The sequence below is a fragment of the Chelonia mydas genome, chromosome 18, assembly GCF_015237465.2.
Source record: "Chelonia mydas isolate rCheMyd1 chromosome 18, rCheMyd1.pri.v2, whole genome shotgun sequence".
NCBI classification, from domain to species: Eukaryota; Metazoa; Chordata; order Testudines; family Cheloniidae; genus Chelonia; species Chelonia mydas.
In genome coordinates, this window is record NC_051258.2 from 11,088,344 (window position 1) to 11,113,676 (window position 25,333).

General features: G+C 52.5%; 1 protein-coding gene across 14 annotated transcripts in view; it reads right to left on the reverse strand.

Annotated features, from left to right (window-relative positions):
* Window positions 1-1,485: 1,485 nt before the first annotated feature.
* Window positions 1,486-25,333, reverse strand: part of C18H1orf167 (chromosome 18 C1orf167 homolog) — a 31,019-nt gene continuing 7,171 nt past the window's right edge. For 3 of the 14 annotated variants that reach the window (XM_037881367.2, XM_043531883.1, XM_043531887.1), the window contains 20 exons: window positions 22,526-24,480; window positions 21,828-21,871; window positions 20,992-21,211; window positions 20,620-20,795; window positions 19,978-20,075; window positions 19,359-19,542; window positions 17,926-18,107; window positions 17,328-17,514; window positions 16,178-16,388; window positions 14,938-15,119; window positions 14,660-14,783; window positions 14,177-14,331; window positions 12,727-12,935; window positions 11,705-11,849; window positions 7,137-7,404; window positions 5,732-5,840; window positions 5,246-5,483; window positions 4,212-4,347; window positions 3,243-3,353; window positions 1,486-2,036 (listed from right to left, as the gene is read on the reverse strand). In XM_037881367.2, the coding sequence (XP_037737295.1) occupies window positions 1,977-2,036; window positions 3,243-3,353; window positions 4,212-4,347; window positions 5,246-5,483; window positions 5,732-5,840; window positions 7,137-7,404; window positions 11,705-11,849; window positions 12,727-12,935; window positions 14,177-14,331; window positions 14,660-14,783; window positions 14,938-15,119; window positions 16,178-16,388; window positions 17,328-17,514; window positions 17,926-18,107; window positions 19,359-19,542; window positions 19,978-20,075; window positions 20,620-20,795; window positions 20,992-21,211; window positions 21,828-21,871; window positions 22,526-24,480 (4,994 nt within the window). In that variant the 3' untranslated portion in view covers window positions 1,486-1,976. Of the gene's footprint in view, window positions 2,037-3,242; window positions 3,354-4,132; window positions 4,348-5,245; window positions 5,484-5,731; window positions 5,841-7,136; window positions 7,405-8,346; window positions 8,555-11,704; window positions 11,850-12,208; window positions 12,471-12,726; window positions 12,936-14,176; window positions 14,332-14,659; window positions 14,784-14,937; window positions 15,120-16,177; window positions 16,389-17,327; window positions 17,515-17,925; window positions 18,108-19,358; window positions 19,546-19,977; window positions 20,076-20,619; window positions 20,796-20,991; window positions 21,212-21,827; window positions 21,872-22,525; window positions 24,481-25,333 lie in introns of those variants that run through there. The other 11 variants (XM_037881366.2, XM_043531882.1, XM_043531885.1 and 8 more) reach the window with 9 other exon arrangements.

Consider the following 25,333-nt stretch of genomic DNA (forward strand, 5'->3'; position numbering starts at 1 on the left):
TCCCTGCACTGTAGAGGTACCTGGGTAAACACTCTAAGTCTCACAGAGTTAAAACATGGTTCACTTTTGCAACGCTGCTGGGACTGTACCATCTATTGTACCATTCTGTACCAGTCTGATCATGTTCCTCGGTTGTGCAGTGTTGTCTTCTGTGCTGCAAGATCAGGCCAAACCATGTTGTAACTGTCTCTCCAAGCCGGAGTGGGAGTCCAGCCTGGCAGAGTCATTCTGATGTGCTGCATGCACATCCTTGAACACAGCTGATGCTGGCAGGGGGGCCAGCCGTGGGTCCCTGAGCACCACAAGCAGGGACTTTGTCTCAAACTGCTGTACACTTGCAGCTAGGGGGAGGCTTGAGCACAGCACTAGCTCAAAAAATAAACAGCCCTCAGGCAGCAGCAGTTGTATTTAAACTTAGCAGCTCATGCGGTCAAGGATTCAGTCCCCCCAGGGCCTAGCTAGGCAGTGGGAAAGGCCCATTCTGTACAAGTGCTTGTCCCCAGCATTACTACTGGGGGGCGGGGGGGGGGCCATGAAGCTAAATGAGACTTTTGGCCAAACCTCAAACCACGCTGCAGAGTTGATGTGTCATGTCCCCTATGCCACAGTGCATTGGGGGTGTGGGGGAGGAGAAAGATGCCTTCACCAGAACACGGCACTGACAGTTCAAGGCCCCATCACGCAGGGGGATGTGTCTGAAACAAGCACCTAAGGGAGCAGCAAGAGTCAGTTGCCTGCTTCAGCGACACCAAACGTTGGACAAACCAGGGTTGCAAAGCTTGGGCCGATGACCTACTGCCATCAAAGACAAGCAAGCTCAGGGCAGCTTCTGGAGGGATTTCAAAATCCCTGCCCAGCTGGGTGAATGCTTTTTGCCATGAGCACTGGGCAGAAGTAGTTTCTGCATCCTTCTGTCCCTCTAATTTTAGCCTCGTGGGGAATGGCTGATGCCCTGTAATCACCCTTGATAGATCAATCACTGCAGGATCTAATGAGGGGCAGGGGCAGCAATGATTGGGGGCAGACGTGCCCACCTGGCCTCAGCAAAGCTTTTTGATGCTCAGCTGTTCCCAGCAGGTTTCTTCATCACAGACCCATTCAGCAGAAAAAGGACCCTGCGGGAGGCAGAGGGTCAGAGGTTGGCCACCCACCGAAGGGCTTAATGAGGAGCTGATGGACGGGAACACATGCAGGAGCTGAGGGCTGCACAAGAATCCCCAGTGGGAAGAGGCAGATCTAAAAATAAAGCCCCTGTTCAAGCCAGCTTGGGCTGCCCCTAGCCAAGTATCTGACGCTAAGCGGAAGCGGGGGCTGGATGAGTTGGAAGGCTCATATCCACAAGCAGAAAGGGAACTCCTAGGCAGGAGCAGAGTTTGATTTCTTCCCCCCCAGATCAGAGAACTGGATCCTGGCATAGCCTTGGCCAGGGTGGAGCCGTTTGTGATACAGGGTCACAGCTGAACCCCTGATTCAAAGGAAAGAGTGCGTGGCAGACCGACCTTTAATCAGAACTCACGTTCAGCACAGCCGGCAGCCTGCAACAGACAAGCTGCGTGCCCCCAGCAGTCCATTGGTCCTGCCCTGCACCAACATAGGCAAGGCCAGTGGGCAAGGAGAGTGCCCAGCTAACTCAAGCGAATACGCCCCCGCCGCAGGCCAGGGAGGAGACAGGGTGTCCTGTGCTTTGAAATTGAGCCCGGGGCTGGATACACTCTGTTCCGAGGAGTTCCTGGGCTCTTGCCTGGCAGGCCGATGCGGCCCTAGCAGAGCAGGGACTGGCTCTGCCAGAAGCTGGTACCCATGGCAGCTGCCCGGCGGGGATCGTTCTGAGAAAGCACCACTGGCCCGCATTCTTGATAAGTGTTCAAAGGAGACACACACACACACACACACACACACACACCCCTTCCTTTCAATACCCAGCCATGTTCTCAGCTGGGCCAACGAGGTGAGCTCTGGCCAGTCCCTCCAGAAGCTCAGCAGAGTCCTCTGCCCTCCAGACGGGCCACCGTGAGCTGGTGCCACCTTCCAAAGGCCTGAAATGGAAAAAGGGAGAAGTCAGACCCAGGTCAGAGCTGGGTGGCCCCCAGCATTCTGCAATGCAGCCCCAGCCACCTTCATCTTGACGACGACAGAGGTGGACTAGAGGTCCTGGTTTATAGTGCTCCACCTGGATGCCCTGGGTGAGACTGCATGGCCTAGTGGGCCCTGCCACCTCTACACACTGCGTTAGGCTTGGGCCTCCGACTTCTAACAACGGGCTCGGCGTGGCCTGGGCTCATGCAGCAGGATGTGACTGGGATCCCCTTCTTTTACGATAGGGCCAAAGAGCATTTGTCTGGATGCCTCCCTGCCACCCCTAGCCCTGGGGCTTGGCTCAGAGACCTAGCACTCAGGGAGACTGGCTAGAGCACAGAATCTGCTCCCAAGGCAGAACGATCAAGTCACAGCAGCAGAGCCAGCCAATCTGCTGCTCACAGGTCAGCGTTAGACACAGCCTGTTTGTACATGACCCTGACATTCCTCCACTTTCCCTGCGATACAGCGAGAAGGGGCCTGCAGTGAGATTTCCACAAACAGTTTATCCTGCAGCTTACTCTCCTTCCTGCACCCAGCCGACTGCAGGAGTGATCCAGGGGGAAAGAACTTCCCCTGGCCCAGGCAAGCGCCGTGGGCTCTGGGCTGGGTCAGCAGCATCTCCCAACCAGCTTTACTTGCCCTGCTAGTTAGAACAGCATAAAACTGAGTCCGTGTAGTTTGGAAACAGCCTCCTAGTAACAGAGAGCGCAGGGCATCTACCAATGGCGTTGTCACACGTGGAACATGCTAATCCACACACCTCCCTAGACAACAGCAACCCCTCGGCCAGATTGAATAGCAGAGTCTCAGATTACTAAGGCTTCATTAACCCTGTGCACCAACAGGCCTCAATCTGCTTTCCTCTTTTCCAATAAGGAACACACAGAATGGAAATACCCCAAAACCGCCATTCCCTTCAGTGCCCTCTCTGCTCCCTCCTCTTCCTTGCCGTTCTGCCCACCTTCTACCAAGCCTTTTTAGGCTATAAGCTCTTTGGGGCAGGAGGTGTCTCTCACTAGGCGTTTGTGATGTGCCCAGCACGATGGGGCACGAACTTGGTTGGGGCCTCTAGGTGCTCCCATAATACAAATAATTTGTAGTCCACAGAACCGAAGCTTCAGCTACTAACTGGGAGATCAAGCGGACGAGCAGTAAGCTCCTACCCTGGCAAGCAGGCTCCGGTCTTCACCCTCCAGGAAACTCTGGGCCACCTGGCTTTGCAGGTAGCGCCTCCTCCAGATCCTCCAGCCCCATTCCAGCAGCCTCTGCCCAATCTGCGAGGAGAAAAGGCGGCACACAGAGGTTAGCTCCCTCTGCCCAACACAGTCTGCCTCTTCGGCTTCCAGGTCCCTGCCCCTTCCAGCCCCGTTCTGTGCAACCTCTTCTCTGCTTCACACAATAACTGCCTTTGGCCAAATCTCTCTAGGTCCTCCAGAAGGCCCCCATGACCTGGAAATGCTGCTGCAGAGCAGCTGAGCCACCTCCTCCTAAAAAGCTGGCCAGCCTCCCCTCATCACTCATACCACATCCCTTCTACTGAGCTCACAACTAAGCTGAACGCTAACCAGGCTCCTGTGGAAAACTGCTCAGTCACTTGGTTTGGGCCATGCATCTCCTTCCCCCTCCTCAGCCAGCGTTCAGGCTGTTTAGACTGCAAGTTCTCTGGGGCAGGGGCCCCTCTTCTTACCCACTGGCAAAGCAGCCTGCACACCAGCAGCACTCTAGGAGCAGTCAGCCAGGGGCCAGAGGCCAGCTGAAGGAGCACACCTGTTACTGGGACCCTCAGGTGGGGCTCAGAACAGGTCCCAAATAGTCACTTGTCCAAGGAGGAGGAGGACAGAATATGGGGACTGCAGAGGTAAAGGGAGGAGGGAAGACACTGAGTAAGGAGGAGTGTGGGTTAGTAGCTTGTCAGCGGCACAAGGCAGGACTCCTGGGTTCTCACGCCACCCCTGCCAGGAATTTGCTGTGTGACCTTAGGTGCAAGCCACTTAATCCTCCCTGGGCCTCAGCTTCCCCAGCTGTGACGCGGGGATGGGGACTATCCACTCACCTCCCGGGAGGGTGGGGCTTTGAGAGGACAGACACTGCAGGAGCATTCCCCTCGTGGATGGGCCCAGACATTCACTCACCAGCGCCCGCACGATCAGTGCCGTCCTGCTGGTGTCCTTCCACCGCAGCCACCCGCTCTCTAGCGAGCGCATCCTCCTGCCGGCCCGGAACTGGCGGAGCAGCACATTGCATTGCCATCGTCTCAGGTACTTCATCCTGGAGGCAGAGAAGGAAAAGGAACGTGCTCGTACTGATGGCTGCACTCACCCCAGCTGATGTTCTCCCTCGGCACAGACACAGCCGGCCTGACTGCTTCCCGGAGGACCTGACGCCACTCCAAGGCCAGGATCAAGTGACGCCGGCAGTTCTTACCTCTAACCCGCACTCAGCTCCTTACATCTAGTGACTGGAGACTCGCGGCGCATCTGTTGTGTGCTCTCCGTTAGCCGGAAAGGGGGCAGTGGGAGGAGGGGGGACAAGCTGGGACTCACTGCCCCCTCCTCTAACAATGACACAAGGCTCATCCCGGCTTATCTGGTTAGCACATTTAGTGCAGATAGGGGGGTTCAGTTAACAACGCTGCAGGGTTAAGGCCTCTGTTTATCCACGCAATAGGTACGAGTTTCCCCCATGCTGCCCTGCCAATGTGCCTCAACGCTGACCTCCTATCAGGCCTGGACTGACACCCCCATCTTACTTTTGTATGTGCCACAGCTTTCGGTCACTGCCCACCTGCTCCAGATTCGAACCAGTGACCATCACCAGTCCACTGCCCCCGTCCCCTTCCCTGCTTCAGAGCCCCCAGAGCACAATAAATTGTTCATGGCGATTCCTCATGCTGACTGCCCCCCAGCAGAAGTATGGAAGCTAGGCACATGCACATAAATGAGACCTAAGAAATGGTCCTTCCATTTAAACAGCCAGGCCCTATGGTCAGGGCCCCCATTGGGAAGGAAGAAGAAGAACGGGGATTTCAAGGTCTTGCTCGGTCAGATACGTCCATCTTCATGATCCGACGCTTACTGAAGGAAACAACCTGAAGGTGACAACACAGTTACCAGCGATTCCTTCTCCAGATCCCTTGGTGCTGACCGTGTTCAGACCCTGTGCTTACCCGAGCCGTTTTCTATACTGCTCATCTGGTACCAGCTCGGTGCCACCCTCCTGGGGCCAGGCATGTCCAGGTGCCCAGCCCACCACACCAGGCCTCTCCAGAAGCTGATGGACTGGCAGCCTCTGTGTCCTGCTTTGGTTTCTGTAGATCACCAGCCAGCGACAGAAGGCGCTGGGAAGGAGCCTATGGTAAGTCGCTGTGCTTGGTCCAAGATCCCTTTTTCTGCATCGTCTCGGTTCTGTGGAAGGAGACACAGCAATCATAGAGGGCATGCCACCGTGGCAAGGTAAAGAGCCGGCAGGTTCTGTTCTCCCTTTAGCTCCAAAAGCCCCCAAAACAGACCACAGCCACCATCCTATTCAATTAATCATTTACAGAAGAGCTTGAGTAGATGGCTCCCTTCTAGACAGACACCCCCATGCTCCAACAACGCCCTGCTGTTCCCTGTACAGCCCCCAGACAGGAGGAAGCGGATTTGATTCTTACTGATTGACCAAGACAGGGGCATTTTCCTGCACTTCCTGGCTCCTATGAGGGTGCCCCGCTGCCGGGAGCTCTGGGACAAGGCAGCAGCTTTCGTCCAGTAGTTGCAGGCCTGAGGATAGAATTTACAAGGCAGCCATCAAGACCTAACACAAAAGTAAGGAGGGGGGAACCCCTCCCCTCACACACACGGCAGTCACACAAGCTGAGCCCAGGTGTGACACACCATGGTTCAGATCCCAGCAGGGCTGACTAAATCCTGAAAAATAAATGGAGTCTCGTGCAGTTTGCTGGCTGTAGGCCTGTCAGAAAGGACTGTAATAACCAAGGTCCGGTCTGCTCTGTGGGGTAGAAATTGTCCCGCGGCACCTTTCTTAGGAGCAGAGGATTTGTTCTAGTCCTTTTGGCTTGTGTGTTGTGCACCAGCTGGTTGCTGCGTTTCAGCAGGGAAGCAGCAGGTCTATAGCTTGAAAAGCAGAGTCACAGTCCGTCACGTAGCCAGTCACACCATCAGAGCCCGTGTATCTAAGCTTTGAGACAAGCCCCATCGCCAGTCTCTGAGCCAAGTCACCCAGCGGGGCTCTTCTTCAGAGAACAGGGAGTTGTCTCATATATAGGGCTCTACCAAATTCACGGCCATGAAAAACCCGTCACGGACTGTGAAATCTGGTCTTTTGTGTGCTTTTACCCTATACTATCCAGATTTCATGGGGGAGACCAGCCTTTCTCAAATTGGGGGTCCCGACCCAAAAGGGAGTTGTGGGGGGGTGGGGGGGTCGCAAGGTTATTTTGGGGGGGGGGGGTCACGGTATTGCCACCCTTCTTTCTGCAATGCTTTCAGAGCTGGGCGGCTGGAGAGTGGCAGCGGTTGGCCGGGCGCCCGGCTCTGAAGGCAGTGCCCCGCCAGCAGCAGCGCAGAAATAAGGGTAGCAATACCAGACCGTGCCACCCTTACTTCTGCACTGCTGCCTTCAGAACTGGGTGATGGAGCGCGGCGGCTGCTGACTGAGGGCCCAGCTGTGCAGGCAGCAGTGGAGAAGTTAGGGTGGCCATACCAGACCCTGCCATCCTTACTTCCGCGCTGCTGCTGGCAATGGCTCTGCCTTCAGAGCTGGGCTCCCGGCCAGCAGCCACGGTTCTCCAGCTGCCCAGCTCTGAAGGCAGCAAGGCCACCAACAGCAGCACAGACGTAAGGGTAGCAGGACCACAACCCATCCTAAAATAATCTTGCGACACCCCCGCCCCCAACTCCTTTTTGGGTCAGGATCCCTACTGTTACAACACTGTGAAATTTCAGATTTAAAATTGCCGAAATCACGAAATTTACAATTTTTAAAATCCTATGACTGAAATGGACCAAAACGGACTGTGCATTTGGTAGGGCCCTACTCAGACAGAACCTGCTCACCTGTTTCACCACAGCCATGGAGTCTAAGTGCAGGGCTTGATGCCCCCTAGTGGCCACTCTCCAGCGCTGAAAGGATTTAGCCCAAGCAGGTCTCTGTTGTTTGCTTTCTCTCTCTTCTTGTTGCCACTTCGTAGCTCTCAAGAATTCCATCCTCCAGCGGGCAAAACACAGTGTGAGGCTACGCTGCTGTCTGGCGAGCGCAGTCTGGGTGAGGGCTTCATGCTGCATGGCTCCACGCCTGGTAACCTGGAACCAAGCAACTAGGACCCTGGAAAAGAATCCACAATTACGGGTTCCTGAAGTAACATTTCTGCATCAGAGACAAGCAGGCACCAGTCCGAGTCTCCTCTACCTGGTATCCTATGGGGTTATTTACAACTGCTCAAAGCAAGTGCAAAAAGCTACCAGATCAGATTGCTCAGATTGGGGATACACCCACTTTCACAGCTGTGCTGTCAAGTACTCCTGGGCAAAGGCACTGGGAGGATGAGGTCAAATAGCTCCAGACTTCTGGACTGTAGCTACTTTCTGCTGAATGGTCCCAATCACTTCACTTAGCCTTTCCCAGAAGGTTGCCTGCCTGTACTTCCTGTGATTGGGGGAACATCAATTTCCTTCTGTCACATTTTAATGATAAGTCTTTGGGGTCCGTATTAATGCAAAGGCACCTACAGAGTGAATATCATGCTCACAAAAGGTGTCCGAGCAAGAGCCCTGGATACTAAAACCCTGCTTTGCCCACAGAACAGATCCTGCATGGACACAAGCTACCACCACGCTGCCCTGCCACTGCATTGAACCCCAAGAAGTGGTTCTTTCAGGTCAGGGCTGTGATCAGCCTCTAGAGTCTATCAGTCCTGGCTTCTCTACCAAAGACTGTTTCCAGTGTCATCAACTGGAGGCCACAGCGGTGGATTAGCTGTGGGGGGGGACTCTCTCCATGGGGAACTGGAGTGAGAACACCCAACACTCATTTCAGATAGAACACCGACGAGCTATCACAATACTTGGCCGTTACACACGTGGGCTGGATTGGAACTGGTTGATTAGAAGTGAAAAAAGGTGGTTTTATCTCTGTTTTGTTTAGTATACGGCTCAGTTACGGGTTTGTCTACGCAGAGAAACTGGGCACAAGAGCTATTCCACAGTAGCGATCTGTGTGGATGCTCCTATTCCAGAATAGCTATAGCACTTTCAATTCCCACCCTACCTTATTCCAGAATAACTTCCCCTTGTAGCCAAACAGTAACATACTGACACGAAACACATCAGAGCCTTCCGCTGCAGCTTCACCAGCCCATGCGTTTTCAGCTTCTGGCCTGCTCCTTTGTTCCTCGTTCCCCCAGAGTTCCCATTATGCAAATCATTCCCTGCGCTGTAGGATTGAGGTGTAAATATTCTCCACTTGACGGGTCTCTCTGGAGATCAAGAGCATCTATAGTGGGTTATCCTAGCATGAAAAATGCCCCCCTCCGGAGGCGGCACAGCTCAGCCTGTAGCATGCCCAGGTGGGAAATCGGGAAGTGCTTCCTTATCAAAGACGCGCTCAGTGGAAAGATTATTGATAGACAGACGCGCTGCAGGCAGAGGAAAGATTGCATCTCTCTCAAACATACCTTCTGGGGCGGTTGCTACATGGACTGAATTGCTAAACCAGTCAGGGTGAGCTTGTGGGCACAGGATATTTGTTTCTGCTGCTTTCTAATGGAAATTTGGCCCCTCACAAATCCTATTCGGGCCAAAAATCTATTCGGGCCAAATCCTGCAGTCCCAGAGCAGGGCTGGCCTTTCAGTGCACTGTAGCAGGATCCACATGGGGCATTAGTGGGTGGCCAGCTGGTTTGCAGAAGAGTCTCACGCTGGCTTGCCGTGCAGTAACTTGCCCCGTAGACAAGCCCCAAGTCCTTATCCCTGTTGACTTCAACGAAAGATAAGTACAAAATAGATGCTATATCGTGCCAATCGTTTATATGGAGAACTCCTCGTTGTTCTGCTTAAAACGTGCTGGTCCTGGCTGAGGATCTCAGGGTCTGGCCTTTAGCTTGGGGCTCTGAGACAGACTACCAGCTTTACCTAGGGTTTAAACCACAATCTAGGTAAAAGGGGTCAGGATGAGACGTTTGTGATAGTTCAGTGTATAGTTTCATGTCCTTGTGTTCTATGGACACTGCTTCTCTCCACAGGATCCTTTATTCTGATTTTTCACACTAACAGAAATGGAAGCCAACCCGTCAGGTCCAATTCATCCCCAAATTTAGATTTTGTAAAAAAGAGATTTCACAAGAGCTCAGGCCATCAGAAGTATTCCTGTGCAGTGGGTACTGTGCAACTCCAAGGGGAAGAGGGGCTTGCTTTTTAAACAAAGAACCATCTCTCTTGTTGTGTTTGCAACACACACACTGCAGCTGTGAGTTAGCGCAGGAGGGCTGGCAAGCGAAAGTGACGAGGGACAACCGTGCCTCGTTTATCTGTGCTGCCTGCGCTGAGAAATGCAGAAATAGGGGATGGCAAATTAGAGGTTTTAATAATCTACCAAGTTATTTGTAACACAGTAAAAGAGAGGAGCACTTGCTTTTTAAACAGGATTTTTAACCTGATAGGGTGAAATTCTGACCCTAGTGAAGTCAATGGGCCTCAGTGGGACCAGGATTTCACTCAAAGTGGAAGAACAAAAATTCCCCTGTACCCAAGGCATGTCGAGTTAATTTTATTCATCCTTCGGGGTTAGTGAAGCCTGCACTAAGGACCTCAACCTCCACCCTGCAGCCATCACTTCCAGTGTTGCTGGGACAGTTCAGTCGGATCTTGCCTTGAAGACCCATCTCTATTAGGTAACCAATTTTACAGGCCCTCGGGTGATCGCTTAAGGCAGGTTTCACTGTAGTTTGATAATGGTGCCGCTCTCCCCATTCCTCTCCTCACTGCTTGCTCACAACCTTGATGTAGTCTGCTCTGCTGCACACGGACAGCATGTGCTGGAATAGCCACAGATTCCAGTACTTCATTGCACAGCCCTCTGCTTTTTCCTTCCGGATCTCCCAGGACCCCTGTTCCCTTTGCCGCAGGGTCTGCTCGTACCAGGAAGAGCGAGAGGACGGATCCGCCTGTATGCCCCACGTCTCCTGCTGAGCACCAGCTTCCAGCTCTGAAAGGCCCACAGGGTCTGTGCCTGTAGAGATGCCCGTCAGCTCTCCTCTGCAGTACTGCATGTCTCCAGAGGCCAGCAGCCTCCTCCTGCTTGTGGGCTTGGAGAGCAGCGGCTTGACGGACTCTGAAGATTCCTTTCCTCTCAGCAAAGACTGCCTCTTCCCGCTCCAGCCAGCCTGAAAGGCCTGGAGGTTCTGCCTGAGTCACTGGCTCATTGACACTGTCCCATGCCAAGCTCAGAGATGCCTTCAAAACAACAAACCTCTACTCTGAATACACCAGGTAGGGGGAGGGATTCAAACTGTGGGAGAGTCAGATCCACCAGAACAATCACCTATTCCACAGATTCTTTCTACCAGCCCCACTCCCAATACACTCTTGGATCTTCTTCTCCAGCCCCATTCAACAGACTCTTCCCTCTTGGCTGATCAGATCTTTCCTTCCTGCCCTGCTAGACGGACTCCTGCAGAGAGATTTTGTTTCTCAGGCACTCGCTGCTGCCTGGGCTCCCCTCTTGCTGGCTGGGCTGGGATCCCAAGGATCCAGTAATAATTCCCTTCTGTTAAAGGATCTTCAAAAGGAAAAGCCTCTTGCTTTCGGCCATCAGAGAGCTGCACCTGGCTTAGTAAATACAATTGCCTAGAGCAGAGGCTCCTGAATTGGTACTGGCCACTAGGGGTTTATTAACCGAAGCCAAATGGCTGGAAGGCAACCAATTAACCTTTCTAAAGGCAGTGGGGTTCCTGGCAGCCGATCGAGGGGGCGCAGATGAGTCATTAGCAAGGCCTAGCTGTTACTGTGTGTGCCCTGACACCTTCAGCACCGAGACTGGAGTGCCAGGCTGCCAGCGCCTTGTGTGCACAGTGGGCCCGATTCATCCCCAGTGTGACCCCATTGCCTTCACTGATTCAATGTAGTCTCGCAAAGGAGGAAGACAACCTAGAGAGAGCTGTTCAAAGAGGCTCCAATGGGACTGACCCTTTGTGGCAGAGATCAGAAGAGATTCTCTTGCTGAGGCAGAATAATCCTCCTCCTCTTTGCTCTCCCAGTCCGAGAGGAAATGGTCTAAGACATAAGAACTGGGCAGGCCTTCACAATCGCTCCCTCAAGCTGGGTCACTTCTCCCGGGATGCCTTGTCCAGTCAGGCGCGTGCTTTCTCTCTGACTTCCTGAGAAACATCCAGCAGGGAGTGCTAGGCTATGGGTCACAGGCACCCTGAAAGAGCTATGCCACACCAAGTGCTTCAGCAGCGAAGCAGGGGCAAAAGAGCGGAGGAGGGGGAAGTATTTCTACAGAAACATCATTCATGCAAAATTCCCCTGAACTTTCACATCCGGCTCTACCCCGCGCAGATCAGTTCCAGCTCTAGTAAATTAAATTTCTGCTCCCAGGAAAGGCCTCCCAGGGGGAGCAGACAAACCTGCGCAAGAGGAGACGCTTCCAGCAGCAAGCAGCGCTTCTCCACTTCACAGCTTGGCAGTGCCAGGCCTGTAGGACTGTCCTCTTCCTCCCCTGCGAGCTGTGCTGGGCCCAGTGCAGCTGCAGGTCCCTCAAGGTGCACTGCTCTGGAATGGAACACAGGAGTCAGGCCAGAGCAGCCCACGAGATGCAGCTACCTCACCAAGGGCAGGCAACAGCACAAAGACAGAACGGATCTGACGCACGCCCCACACTCTGACAGACAGACTTGTACAGGCTTTGAAATCATTCCTTCCACACAAGCAGCTAGACAGGCTTTTAGAAAAAAAATTCCTAGCAGTGTGGTCTAGTGGTTTGACAAGGGAATGAGGAGTCAGGATTCATCTCCTGCCACCAGCACATTGCGTTATACTGGGCAAATCACTTTGCCGCTCTTCTGCATCTCAGCTACCCCTGCTATAAAAGAGGATCCTTCCCTAACTCCCTGGGCATCATGGGAACTTACTGTTTGTAAATCACTTGGAAATCCTCTGATGAAGGGTACTATGGATGCAGGATTCTTACAGACTGCACAGGGCTGTATCTTGCTCCCACTGAAGCCAATGGAAGTTTTGACAATTACTTCAATGGGAGCAAGATCCAATCCATTATGTTCAGTTCAAAACTGTGGTCACCCAGGACTTCCAAGTTGTCTCTACACATCACAGCCACTTGGAACTTTATAGTGACAGCAGGAGTAGAACTCAGAGCCTCCTGGTCCAAACTACCTGAGCCAAAGGAGAATCTCCATTAGCTATAAGCAGTACAGGGCATGTGACACACAACCAAGCAATTCTGGTTGCAACCAGCAGAGGGCAGTGGTGCGCATACACACTAGTCAGTTCATTACGTCTGAGATCTGCAGAGCCCAACACTAGGACTACAAGCAGGATTTCCTCCCAACCAGTTTGATATCATAATATCCTTCCCCTTCAGCCCCTTCTACACAGCATTCAGGGCCTGTTATGCCATGGCGTAACTCACTCTGCCAGCAGGTATGCCAGCACCGCAGGGCATCTGCTGCCTTTTGGCGGATCCAATGCCTGAATCGCCTGTCAGCTTCCACTTTCTGAGTTAGCCTCCGCTTCCACAGGTCAAAGGCAGCCTGGCAGCAATGGAGACCATGTTGTCTGGATGCCATGGCTTTCCGATTCTTATCTTCCACAACCCACTTGTGCCAGCCAAGAAACGCCCTGGGGTTGGGGGGAGGATGTAGGACACGTGAGAGGCTGGAGGAGCAGCTCGAAGAGATTTACTTTTGTATGTTAAATTTAATGAAATACCCACTACTGGTGGGAGATTTCACTAACTTCCCGAATTACATCCGATTTGTTTTTAAACGGCAACCAGCTAAAGTACACCTGGAATGTTACTTGGTATTACTTTGCTGGGGGGAGAGTTCATACCCAACGTACTCACACTTGGCATGTGTGCCGTGCCTCCCAGTCAAGAGCTCAGTATTTTACAAGCATTAATTAAGCTTCACAACACCCTGGGGAGTGGGCGTTAATATCTTCCCACATTACAGGTGGGCAGACTGAGGAACAGAGGTTAAGTGACCTGCCCAAGGTCACAGGTGAGTTGGTGGCAGTGCCAGGAAGTGACCGCAGGAATCGGGACTCCTAGTTCTCTGCTCTAACCAGGAGACTATGCTGCATTGTACTTGACAATGGTGGAATGTTGGCTTTGACTTTTCAGCTGACATTTGTTTAAAACTGCCTATGGATTTAGACATACAAATCCCATACATTCAATGGAAACCATGTGTCTAAATCCCCTAGGCAGTCTTGATCATCTGAGCCTTCATGTTTTGGGGTTAATTTAGGCCCTAATGTTTCCTAACTGAGACACTTTGCTCAGTGCAGCTCAAAAAGGATTGGTCACCTACACAAACGAGAACAGTGGTGCGGGAGGGGACCTGCACCTGCTTCCTGAAGCACCCAGCACTTGCAGACAGCGGACAAGCTGGTCCACTGCTCTGTTCAGACTTGCCAGTCTCTACGAGGAGGTTCTCGGCCCAAACTAAAATGAGGGGTTCTGGAGAGGGGGAAATGAAGGAAAAGAAATACATAAGGTGGGGGAGGGAACCCTGGAAAAGCAAATCCTAGGTCCAATTCAGAGCTCAAGGTCCAGTTGGCCTAGTGCACAGAGCACAGGGCTGAGACTCAGGAGACCTGGGTTCCATTCCTTTAACTGCCACTGGCCTGCTGGGTGAGCTTGGGCAGGTCACAGCAGCTCTGTGCCTCAGTTTCCCCCTCTATAACATGAGGCTAATGATACTGACCTCCTTGGTAAAGTCCTTTGAGGTCTATTGATAAGAAGAGCTAGGGATTATTACTATTGCTATTTTCACCCAATAGACATTTCGACAGATGCTCTGGAAACAATTACAACAGAGTGTCAGAAAAGTATAAACTGGCTCTGGGGCCCATACCGGGACAGCAGAACGAGCCTGCCATGCTGCTGGATCTTTAGATGCTGCTGAGTCTGAGTTGACCAGACCAAGAAATATCTCTGCAGGAGTCGTAGATCTGCTTGGTGCCAGAGGGAGCCACAGGGACTCTCCAGTTCCTCTCCAGAACTGTAACCCTGTAATGCAACGAACCAGAAAGGGGTCTGAAGTCCAGCACAGACACTGGACCCCATTCATCCTGCTTGCTCTCAATGCTGCTGTGACCGCACTCACCACTGCCAAACTCCTCCAAAGTACCCCTTCAATTTCTGAGTACCAGGAAAATCTCCCTGCTCATCTGCCACTGAGGCTGGCAAGAGGAGGGGGACGAGATGTGCAGAGATCTGCCAGTCATGGGAACCTCTTTGCCCAACTGAGAGCAGACTGGTGAGGGGTGGGGTTGGCAGGTGATTAAACCCAAAGACTTTTCCGTAAATTGAGCAGCACGGAGAAATCCTTCATTACCTGCAGAGCGTCACCTTGGAACTGCATTTCTTCCCATGCGAAGTAACTGGTGAGAGGCTCGATCCTGCTGTCTGGTCTCCACAGTGCCAAAGCTTGGAGCTGGTCTCCCATAAACGGATTCTCTCTGCAAGACACAAGCACCAGGCTGATCTCTCTTGCCAAGCAAGGTGAGGAGAGAGCAGCTGGAGGGGCACTGGGCTGGGAGTCAGGAGAAAGGCAGCCATCCAGGCCATGTCTATCCATACAGAAGAGCCATCTCTTTCCAGGATCCAACTCACCCGACTCGGGGACTCTGTGGAGGAGAGGAGGCCTGCAAACAGAGCTCTCCCACCAGCTCAGCTGGAACCACTGGGCAGCAGTGCTGCTGCAGAGAGCAGACAGACCGGGAGAGGTGTGTGGTGTCCTCGGAGGCCATGAGGGAGGAGATGCTGTTCTGACTGCTGTCACAGAAGCTGCTCTCCTGGTCAGAGGAAAGCACATGGCTATGAGTTTAGTGCTCCGAGCAATGATCCCTCTGCTAATGACCTCTAACCTCTACGTTCACTCCTCTTTGCAGCGGAGCTTGGGGAGATCCAAGATGCATCCATCCCTCTGCTGCCACAGGAAACACTCATCGGCCACTATGTGTACAGGAACGTGGGCACACCTTTGGTGGAAAATAGACCTCTAACTAGCTACTTACCTGCCCTGACCATGGATTGCCCCAGTACTCTGCACAGTCAGCAGGCGAGTACAGCAAAGCCTCCCATCTTGATGGCTCCTCAGAGGCTGGCAGCATGGTGGAAAGTAGAACAGAGCCCAGCAGCTCTGCAGTCCGTTTCCCATGGCAGCCAAGCAAAGAGGTCCGTGTATCCCCTCCCGCAACTGGCAGGGATCTCTGTACCCTGTGCCTTCTAGCTGCCATGCAGTGAGTATACAGCAGAACCCACCCACCATCAGCTCCCTTGTGCCTGCCCTCTAACCCCTCACTTAGGGGACTGGCGTGACCGTATCTGGCTCTGAGGACACTTAGCACATGGATTCCCCGCCATCAGAGCCTTCAAGTCTAAGGCCAAGGCAGATCAGCCTGTTAGTGTGGGGACTGTGTCGAAGCAGAAACTTTAGATTCAAATCCCAGCACTTCAGTGCTGTAAGGCAGTACCCCATCTCTACTGAGCCCTTCTGTGCCTCGCTTTCCCCATCTGTGAATGAGGACAATCATATTTACCCATCTGGGCAGGGCACTTTGGGATCCTCAGGTGAAAGGCACCAGGTCAGTGTGACGTTGGCATGATGAAGGTGAAGCACAGAGTGGTCCAGTGGCTTGCCCAAGGCTGCACAGCTAGTCAGTAGCAGAAATATAATCTAGGTCTCCAGACTGCCAGTGCACTGCTTTCACCACTAGACAGGACTGCCTCAAAGTATTATCAGCCTGAAACAGACCCCCAAGGTCCCTGCTGGATCTGAACTTCCCTGCTTTTATATTTGCATCAATACTTCCCTGCAGCACAGAGAGGACTGTCAGCAGGACTCCCTCACCTTTTCCAACGAGCCATGGGAAACAAGAGGAGCAAGAGCGCTGCTGTGGAAGCCGGAAGAGAGAGAAGACTCCTCAGAATCCAGCAAGGCAAGAGGCTCCTCAGGAGGTGCCCTGAGATTGTGGTTCAGAGGATTCAGCTGAAGAGTCTTCTGGTGCCACTGCCTCAGAGCGTCCCGCAGTCGGCGCTGCTCCGAAGCCTGAGAGAAGGAACTAAGGAGGAGGAGAGGGTAAGGAAAAGTTTGCACAATGGCTTAGCAGACTGGTGCTGGCTAAAGGGTCTTTCACCTCAAGGTTACCCATTTAAACCCAGCCCAGGTGAGCAGTGACGAGTTACCATGGGTGTGGTCTGACCAGGGAGCCACCTGATGGAATCCACCATGGTAACTCGCACTAATAACCCCTACGCTGGCAGTCTCAGCAGAGAGGCCAAGGACTGAGTGGAACGTGGAGACTGCTCCACTCTCTAGATCACTGAGACACGCTGGTGGGGCAAAGCGGGGAAGCCTGTCCCGTGCTGATTTCTGAATCGATGGGTGATGGGTTCTAGCACCAGCGTCCACCCCTTCATTTCCAGACTCACTGCAGCAGCAGGTCCTGGTGATGGTCCTTGAAGAGCCAACAAACTGTCCTTTGCAATGTTTGCCCTTCACACAGTGACGTACCTGGTACCGTGGGCAGCAATGGAGACATCTTCCCCATTGTACTAGATATACGACGCAGGTGTGTGTGGCATAATCTCTAAAATTCAGAATCGACGAGAAGGAAACCTCACAGGCACGTTTCAGGGGAGTACCGCAAAGGCACCTTCGGCAGCAATTCCTCCCCCCGCTCCTAGAGAGTGCCCTCTCCTGGCACTACAAGCCAGAGCCCCTCCTGGCACCGTCTTTGGTTGGCATTGATAGCGCACATACACAGACCCACTCTGGAAAAGGTCTCACTGGGACACAATAAGCCCCTTATAGGCTTTCAATAGGTTAGACGGATCCCTTCAGTTCATTTATTTGAACGTAATTTCATCTGTGTCAGCAACAGAGAGACTCTACGGCAGACACAATTTGAAAGGCAAAGTGATTTCTTACTCAGAGACCCAGAGGAAATCTGGACCCCAAGAATCAAGGTGTTCCCTAAGCATTTGATTCTAACACTCACTTAGCTCGCTGTTGCTGACGGAGCCTCGCCTTCCACAGCAGAAATATCCTATGGAGCTTCATTCGCTGGTAGAGGTCATCTAAAGAGACACCTCTTTTCCACAGGTGGCTTCTCCTTACAGCCAAGCATAGCTGAGCTTCATCCTCCTTCACCGCAGGCCCACTGGCAGCTGAGCTAGCTTGTTGTCCTTTACAGGTCACAGACAGACAGGAGAGAGAGAGAAAAACCATTTGTCAGGAGTGACTCTTCAGTGCTCAGAAACTCAGCCTGACACAGGGGACAGCCACCGACTCCCCCACCGCACAGCTTCCTTTCTAGATCTCAAAGTAAATTATTGCCAGGCTTTCTTCTAGGCTTATCAACAGGATCTCAAATCTTCCTGCAGCAACACTAATCTGGCCAAGGGGGACAACCCTCTTCCTGACTCAGCACTTCATGTTAGTATCACATTTCATCTTGAGGGTAGCAGACTTGTCTCATGCTGCCCTGCAATAAGCTTCCATCCAGTCTCCAGTGCGCCACATGGGGAGGGGAAAATGTAGAGGCACATTAGTATCTTCTGATCTTAAGATGATTAGATAGGCCCTCAACGCCTCACCACAACATCTCCTCTGCCTCAAGATAAACAAGTTCACAGCTGTCATCTTGTCCACTTCTCTGAGCTGCAGCATCAGGACCCATTGCTGGAAGCACTTCCTCAGGGACGCGGCCCTGTGATGCTCCAGGTTCTGCCTGCACAATGCCTTCCGCTCAACAAACTGCCTCCAGGCACTGAAACACCTGAAGAGACCAAAGAATAAAATAAATCAAGCGGCAACAGCTGGTTCTCTGGTTATTTCTGCCATGGAACTTTTGTGAATCAGGCGTCTCTTGTCCTTAACTTATTCCTGGAGTGCTTGGGTAATGTAGGGGTCTGGGGAGAATGCCAAGCACCTTCCACTTCTAGGTCCAAGGTCTGAGTCCAGATCAAGACATCTTACCATTGGATGGCTATTGGGTGGCCTACATGAAATGAATTGGGGGTTTCAGGCCAGTTCCCAATGGATGGGAATCCACTGTACCCAAACTGTAACTAGCAACTGGCCCCCTTTTTGACAGTCTCAACAGAAAAGTCAATAACTGGATGAGCCACAGAGACGGAAGTATCCTCTCAACCCTAGTTGTGCTCTGCCCAGGTCAATGGTGAGGCCTCTGAGTGGGGTTGTGCAGGGAAAGCTTGAACCAGTACGGCCTGTGTAGTACCTGGTCTGTGGATAAACAGAGGATTCAGTCAGACGGAACCATTGCAATCATCTACTCTGATCTCTTGTATAACACAGGCCATAGGACTGCCCTGAATTAATTCCTGTTTGAACTAGAGCAGATCATGTACAAAAGTATCCAATCTTGATTTAAAAATTTCCAGTGATGGAGACTCCACCCCAACCCTTGGAAAGTTGTGGTAGACTTCGGCCTACAACACTAAATTCATACACACAACACATTTAGTCTTTAATGTCGGTGCTGTGAGAAAGGGACAGGGTGAGGCACTATCGAGTGAAGGGAGACCCCAGTGCTATTACCATACCAGCCTTTTTCACTTCTGGAGACCCGGGTTCGAGTCTTGGATTGGGCCAGGAAAGGAAAAGGAGTTGGGTTCTTCTCTCCTAGTCCCCGTTTGCCCGCATCACAGACTCGCTGTGCTGGTTGGAACAATTCCGCATGGTTGGCAGTCTCAGATTTGGTCACTGGACTAGCGGAGCTCAGGTTTGAAGTGCCTTGGCTGAGTTATGCAAAGCAGCTCGCCCCGTATTGGTCCATGCTAGATCTGTCTTTAGCCAATGTCCTCACACCCTCCCCATGAGCATTGACTTAATCCTCAAATATTTAGAGCAATAAGCGAGTGGGACGGGCTTTGTCTAGAATTCGATAAGAGTCATTCTGGGTCGCATCTCTCATTGCCAGGCTCCTGCCTGGGTTTTCACAATAGAACACATTCTAGACTGAATCCGACATCCCCAAGAGAAGGAAGATGGGTCCCATTTTGCTTACCGGATGGCCAGCTCTCTCCGGATCTGAGTCAGCAGTGGCAAAATCTGCTCGGTTTCCAAGCTCCGTGAACGCCATGCCCAGAAAAGGTTCTGTAGCTGCTTCTTCTCCAGCAAGGCACGAGCTTCCTGCACTCTGGCCTCCTCTTTGTCCAGCAGCTCCTTCTGCAGGCGCCACAGTCTGAAAGCTGCTGTGTTACAAGACCAGAGAGAGAGAGAAAAAAGAAGAGAAAAATCAGATCTGAAGAGAAGAGCTTAGAACATTTTAGCACCATCAACGCAAACATCCACCGGCAGGACTCCTGCTGGGAATGGCCAGGAACTGCTGGGAGGAAGCTCACATTGCTGTAGCCAGAGCATCCGCTACAAGCTAACCTCGCCGAGGAGATGACAGAGGAGATGTTGAAACAGAACAATAGGCGACCAATCCTATGAGATGCTGAGCAGCCTCCTCTCCCACCAGAGTCAATGCCCAGCATTTCACAGGATCAGGTCCTGAACGGGCAAAGACAAGGCAGTAATTAGACATCAACAGAGAAATCTCCTGAAATGCCACCATCCTTCCAGCCTGGGAGCATACTGTTTAACTGCATTTGTTTGAATGCTCTGGAGCCAGTGCTTACCAGCCAGCCGCCTCAGGTCCCTGATGGCCTGTGCCCGCCGACAGAGCTCATCTGCTCTCTGCCTGCAGTGAAGCTGCATCCACAGGTTTGCCTCCACCCTGAAAGAGTCCCAAGCTTGCGTTTAGACACAGAACCTGCCAGAGAGGGAGCTCACAGACCCAGACCGGGGGAGGGGTTACAATCAAGGCCTCCCTTTCCACCAGGGCTGCTTCTAGCTTTCTGGATTCAGCTCTTCTACCATAGAACCTGAGCAAATAGGTCTTTCCCTTTCCTCAGTTCATTCCCCTGCCAGGGATTGATGACAAGTCTGATTCTGACTCACCAACCCCTGCTCCACACGTATGGATCGCAACTGGACCCAAGAAATGGCCCTGGGTTTCCCTCTTGTCCCCTCTATCAGAGGCACAGAAATTTTACCACAGCTAGCACGGACGAGCCTGAGGTAGGATCCTCCAGTGCTCAGTAGCTGTAAGTGTAAATTCCCACCCTGGAAATCTCTTGTATCCACAGAGGTGGGAAGGATTGTGCCATCAGCTCTTCCTTCATCTGAGGTCTTCTTGCTAAAGAGAGTTCCTCTGCCTCCAGCTCCAGCCCCGCAACCATCCAACACAAAGAGTCATTGATGAGAAAATCCCAGCTTACCTACTGTGCCGTGCAGCTTCCTGCGAGGACCCTGCCGTCAGCCGGCACCACACTGGGGCTGTGACAGCTGGACCTCTCCCCAGTCCGACAAGACCCACTGGCGACTCTTTGGTGAGAGACGCTGGCTCCTGCTGGGAGGTTAGGCTTTCGTTTTGCTTCACCACAGCTGACTTCCACTGAAAGAGGAGCGACACGGCGAGACCTGCCTGCATCAGAACCCCCAGCTCCGAATCCACTCTGCACTGAATGTAGTATTGTGCACCCTTTCCTCATCATGTGTGTGAGCAGCCATTCCCCTGCCACCTCCCTCCCTTCTCCTGCCCTCCTTACTGCGTGACAGCATTTCCTCTATTGTCCCCTGCCCATCCTTACCCTGTGAAAGCTGGCGGCCAGCACAGCCAGGGAGTGTCTCCGCTGGGCAATCTCCATCTGCACCTTCCTCAGCTGCACTGCCCACTGTAGGGCCCCAAGCCCCTTGCGAAGCTGCTGCTGTCTGTAGAGCTCCCTAGCTGCAGTCCTCTTCTTGAGGGTGTGGCTGCTCCAGGCTTGGAAACACCTGGCTAGTCGTCGCCTATTGCCCAGCAGCTGAGAACTGAAACAGAAACAAGGGACTGAACTCCAGTATGAGCAAGGAGGGTCACATCCAGCCAAGACACATCAGCAGGACTCCATCCACCTGACTAGCAATCTCCACCTCAGCTAGTCCTCTCATTCCCAGGGACTAAGTGATCCCAGGCCTCTCCAAAGCAGGTTCCAGACCACGTACTCAGCCACAGCCCTGCACCAAACATGGGCGTAAGTATTGCCAAGTTAGTGGCGCTCTCCCCTCTTACCCCAAAGGTTGTGGGTTCAAGTCCCTTCTCAAGGCCTTAGCTCATTGATTGCTCTCTGCTGACCATGCAACGAGTTCAGCTGAAGAAGCTGCACTGCTAGAGGGGAACATTAAACCGAGGGTTGCCTTCTGCCCACTGCTGGAGCTACCCAAGATGGAAGCCCAAAGACGTGCCAATTTTTTTTTTTAAAAGCATACTCAGTTCTGGATGTTGCAGCCATTTATTCTCCAAGGGCTAACTACTCTCCCAACTCTACGTGTTCCAGGTAATATTGTGGCACATTCCCTGGAACCATAAGCCCCAGGCAATGTTCCATGGCCACACATTTCCAAAGGCAACTCCCCACTCAACCCCCTCACCCGAAGCCCTTTTTACCTTCTCTCCTTCATCTCCAAACACGAGACATTGTTCTCTGGATCCTACAGGTAAGAGCAGACAGTGACGCACTGGTATTAGCTGCAAGAAGTGCCGGTCTCACAAGTACTAACAACCCCCAGGTGGAAGAATCAGGCTGTGGTCACATGATGTGCAACCTCACACAGCCATTGTGGTTGGGAAACTAACGCTCAGCCATGAGGCAGGGCCGTCCCAGCTGACTGCCCCAGCTCATCCTATGCTGAGTAGAACCTTGCTTTGCAAGTGCTTCCTTTTAATTTCAGCACAAAAGAGAATGGGAGAACTGGGCCCTCTGTGCTCCATTGCCATGCCTGCAGCAGAGTTAGCCATCATGGTGCTTTCCTTCCCCTGAGCCAGGAAACGTAAAATGCAAAGGTGATCTTTGAGAATAAGACACTAGAGAGAGGGAAAGGGAGATGGTGACACTTACTCTAAGACCCATGTCAGAGATACGATACAAGACCAGATGGGCCACTGGTCCGTCCCCTGAGGGAAGGGAAATGATGGCTGCAATTATTCCTGGGGGCTCTCCCATGGCCCCGTATGGAGATTCATCCCCACACATCCTTTCCCTCAGCACCTCCATTCTTCACCTCCAGCTGCTGCTGGTGAAAGGTGGAGACGAACACAGGAGGGTACAGGAGAACCTGGATGCTGTGCACTGACAGGGTCCTCACCCGTGGTAGTCTTCTGTCCTGCACCTGGCTGCTTTCTTCACAGTTCTGCAGTTCCCTGTTGCTCCTTTCTGCAGGAAGCTTCTCAGATTGGTCCCAGTCTGTGTTGAGCCCCTGATCCATGCAGAAGGCCTCCTGGGAGCGTTCTTCACTTCCTCCCTCATTGGTAGCATTTGTATCATCCACGGCAGCGGCAACCAAAGAATATTCACCAGGACCTTGCCTGGCTGTTACCCTGAAAGGGCTGTAGCTGGGACTAGGCACAGACTGCCTGTTATTCACCATGGCTATTCTCCTGGCTGCAGACGATATGATGTCACATGCCTCTGCTGACTCTCCCTGGTCTTTGTCATGAGGCTCAGAGGTGCCGACGTCTATGGAGCTCATATTGAGCTGCTGGACTTGACCGATCCCTGCACCTCCAGAAGGAGACTGGACTCTCAGATGCACTTCCCTTGGAGTCCCATACACAGCTACACTGACATTCATTGGCGCCCCACCCTCTTGTGTCTCCAGTGACAGCTGCAAACCATCTGGGTCTGGGCCAGATGGAAGGGCCTTCCTCCAATGCACGGAGCAGGGTGACTCTTCCACTCTAAGTGGCTTTTCAGGGAAATTAGTTTTTACATGGCTGAACGTGCTGTTCTTTTGTGGAGTGTGCTGTACCTGAGATTTATACCTGAGGTAGGGAGACCAGTCATAAGAACTACCTGCGTCTGTATCAACCAGGTAGACCGAGCTGGCACCGGCACAGAGGGTTTCTGGCCAGATTCCACCTGAAACTTTGGTTCTTTGCGCATATAATTCAGTATTTCTGCACCTGTGACAGAGAGAGGTAGGTTCGGCATCCCCCACGTCACCAGTCACTGAACCAAGACCCCAATCCCTAACAAATGGGGGACCCCATTTCATTCTAGCCTGCTTAGCACTGCTCTGTTCTCTAGCAAGGTCCTCTCCCACACTCAGGACAGCAGGTGTAGAGACTTCGGGGGCAAAGCACAACCTGCAAGCTAGTGGAGAAGACCTGGACTCCAAAGGGAGGGAACTCCATATCCCCATTAAAGCAGCTTCTTGCTTAAGCCTCTGGATTGAGCAGTGCAGGCTGGCAGAGGTCTTGGAGGACTGCAGGACAGACTGAAGGGCCACAGAGCGAGGAAGGGACTCGGCCAAGCTGCGGGGACCCAGTTCGTCCAAGGTGAGGGCAGGCCCAGGACAACAGGAGTTCACACTTCCTCTGGAGCTCCCTGGAGAGAGACATACCATTGGGCTGTGGTGGGGGACAAGCCCAGCAGAGGGGATTACAGGCACTACAGCTGGGGAGAGGGAATCTGTACTGGCTAGTAAAGGATTCCCATGGTCTGCATCATAAGCAGCAAAAGGTCCATGTTGCTGCTTTTTCACTTGTTGCTCATTGCTCTGGTTTCCTCCCTCTGGAAGGTTATGGCAGCTGGAGTGCACAGAGGACTGGTCCCAGGGGCTAGACCCCTCCTTTGGTTTCTTCTTGTACTGCAGGCTCCTCTCCGGGAGGTGGACACTCACATTCTCCTCACTCCCTGCTAGCCCAGCCGTGTCAAAGCGGAAAGGTCTCCGCTGAAGATCCACGTGGGGTGGAGCTGATGAAGGCGGCAGGGGATTACCACACGCCACCTTTCCAGAGCTGCCCCGCTGCAGCCTGCAGTAGAGGTTATTTTGCTGCTGGGAGCAGGAGGAGGAGAGCTGGTTGGTAGCAGCCCGGAAAGGCTGAGAAGAAGGGCAAGAGAGATTAGTCTGTATCAGGCTGGGATCCCTCTTCTTGGGGCCTTTGCTTTTTACAGCTGGTGCACTCCTGCCTTGCTCCGCTTGCCAGCCAGGGGTTACAGTGAATGCAGCAGCATTGGCCCAGCGATGAGCAGCTTCAGCTCGGCTTCCAGCGCCCAAATACAGATTTATGTTCACGTTCTTCTGGACTTTTCCGTGCTCTAAAGAAAAACAAGAACCGTTCTTTTCAAGGGAGCATCAATAATTCATCACCACATCCCCAACAGCTTTCCATGCACCTCAGGGACTCCCCATATAATGAACCTCTTCTCTCTGATCAGCCTCAGTCCCAGCACTGAAAATATCATGTACACTATTGAGTTCCTGTTAAAGAGATGAAATTCCTCCTGCCCTGCCAGAAGGAAGTCTAAGGGGACAGCCCGAGATCTTAACAGGAGCCTAGGGAAAGTGGGATCTCTCCCAGCATTATTATTCTTACACCTGCAGCCACCAATGGATAAAGCCCTAGTTACTTTTCAGCTCAGAATGCTTTACCCAGAACCGAGACTAAACACAGGTTTTTGCTAGTAAGATGCGAATACAGTTGTCCCCTGGCCAGTGCACACACTAGTCTGTAGATGGTTTTCTATAGCATGGGTAAGCCCAGTTGCCATCAAACTAACACGTTTCTAGCAAGAACCATGTTTCAATAGTTCTGAACAAAGTGGTTTGAACTGGAGCGTGGACACTCCCTCATCTTTGTCTGCAGGGCTTGGGTCTCTCATCCACATGAATTCCTCCTGGGCTGGGGTTCATGATAATGCCCTGAGCTGTTTCAAGTACAGTTCAGTCTTGCCGCATGAATGCGACTGAACTGCGTTTTACCCAGGTTCCCAAATCATGCTACAGTCTGGCAAGAGTCCAAGGCTGCAGCACATTTAGGAATCACAGTTTAGTCTCATCTACATTACAAGACCAGAGCATGTTTTAAGTAGAACTACAGTGCACACAGGTCCCTAATTAGCAGTCTTGCCTCTGTTCAAATCCCCTCCAGGATGTACGCTCATACCCATT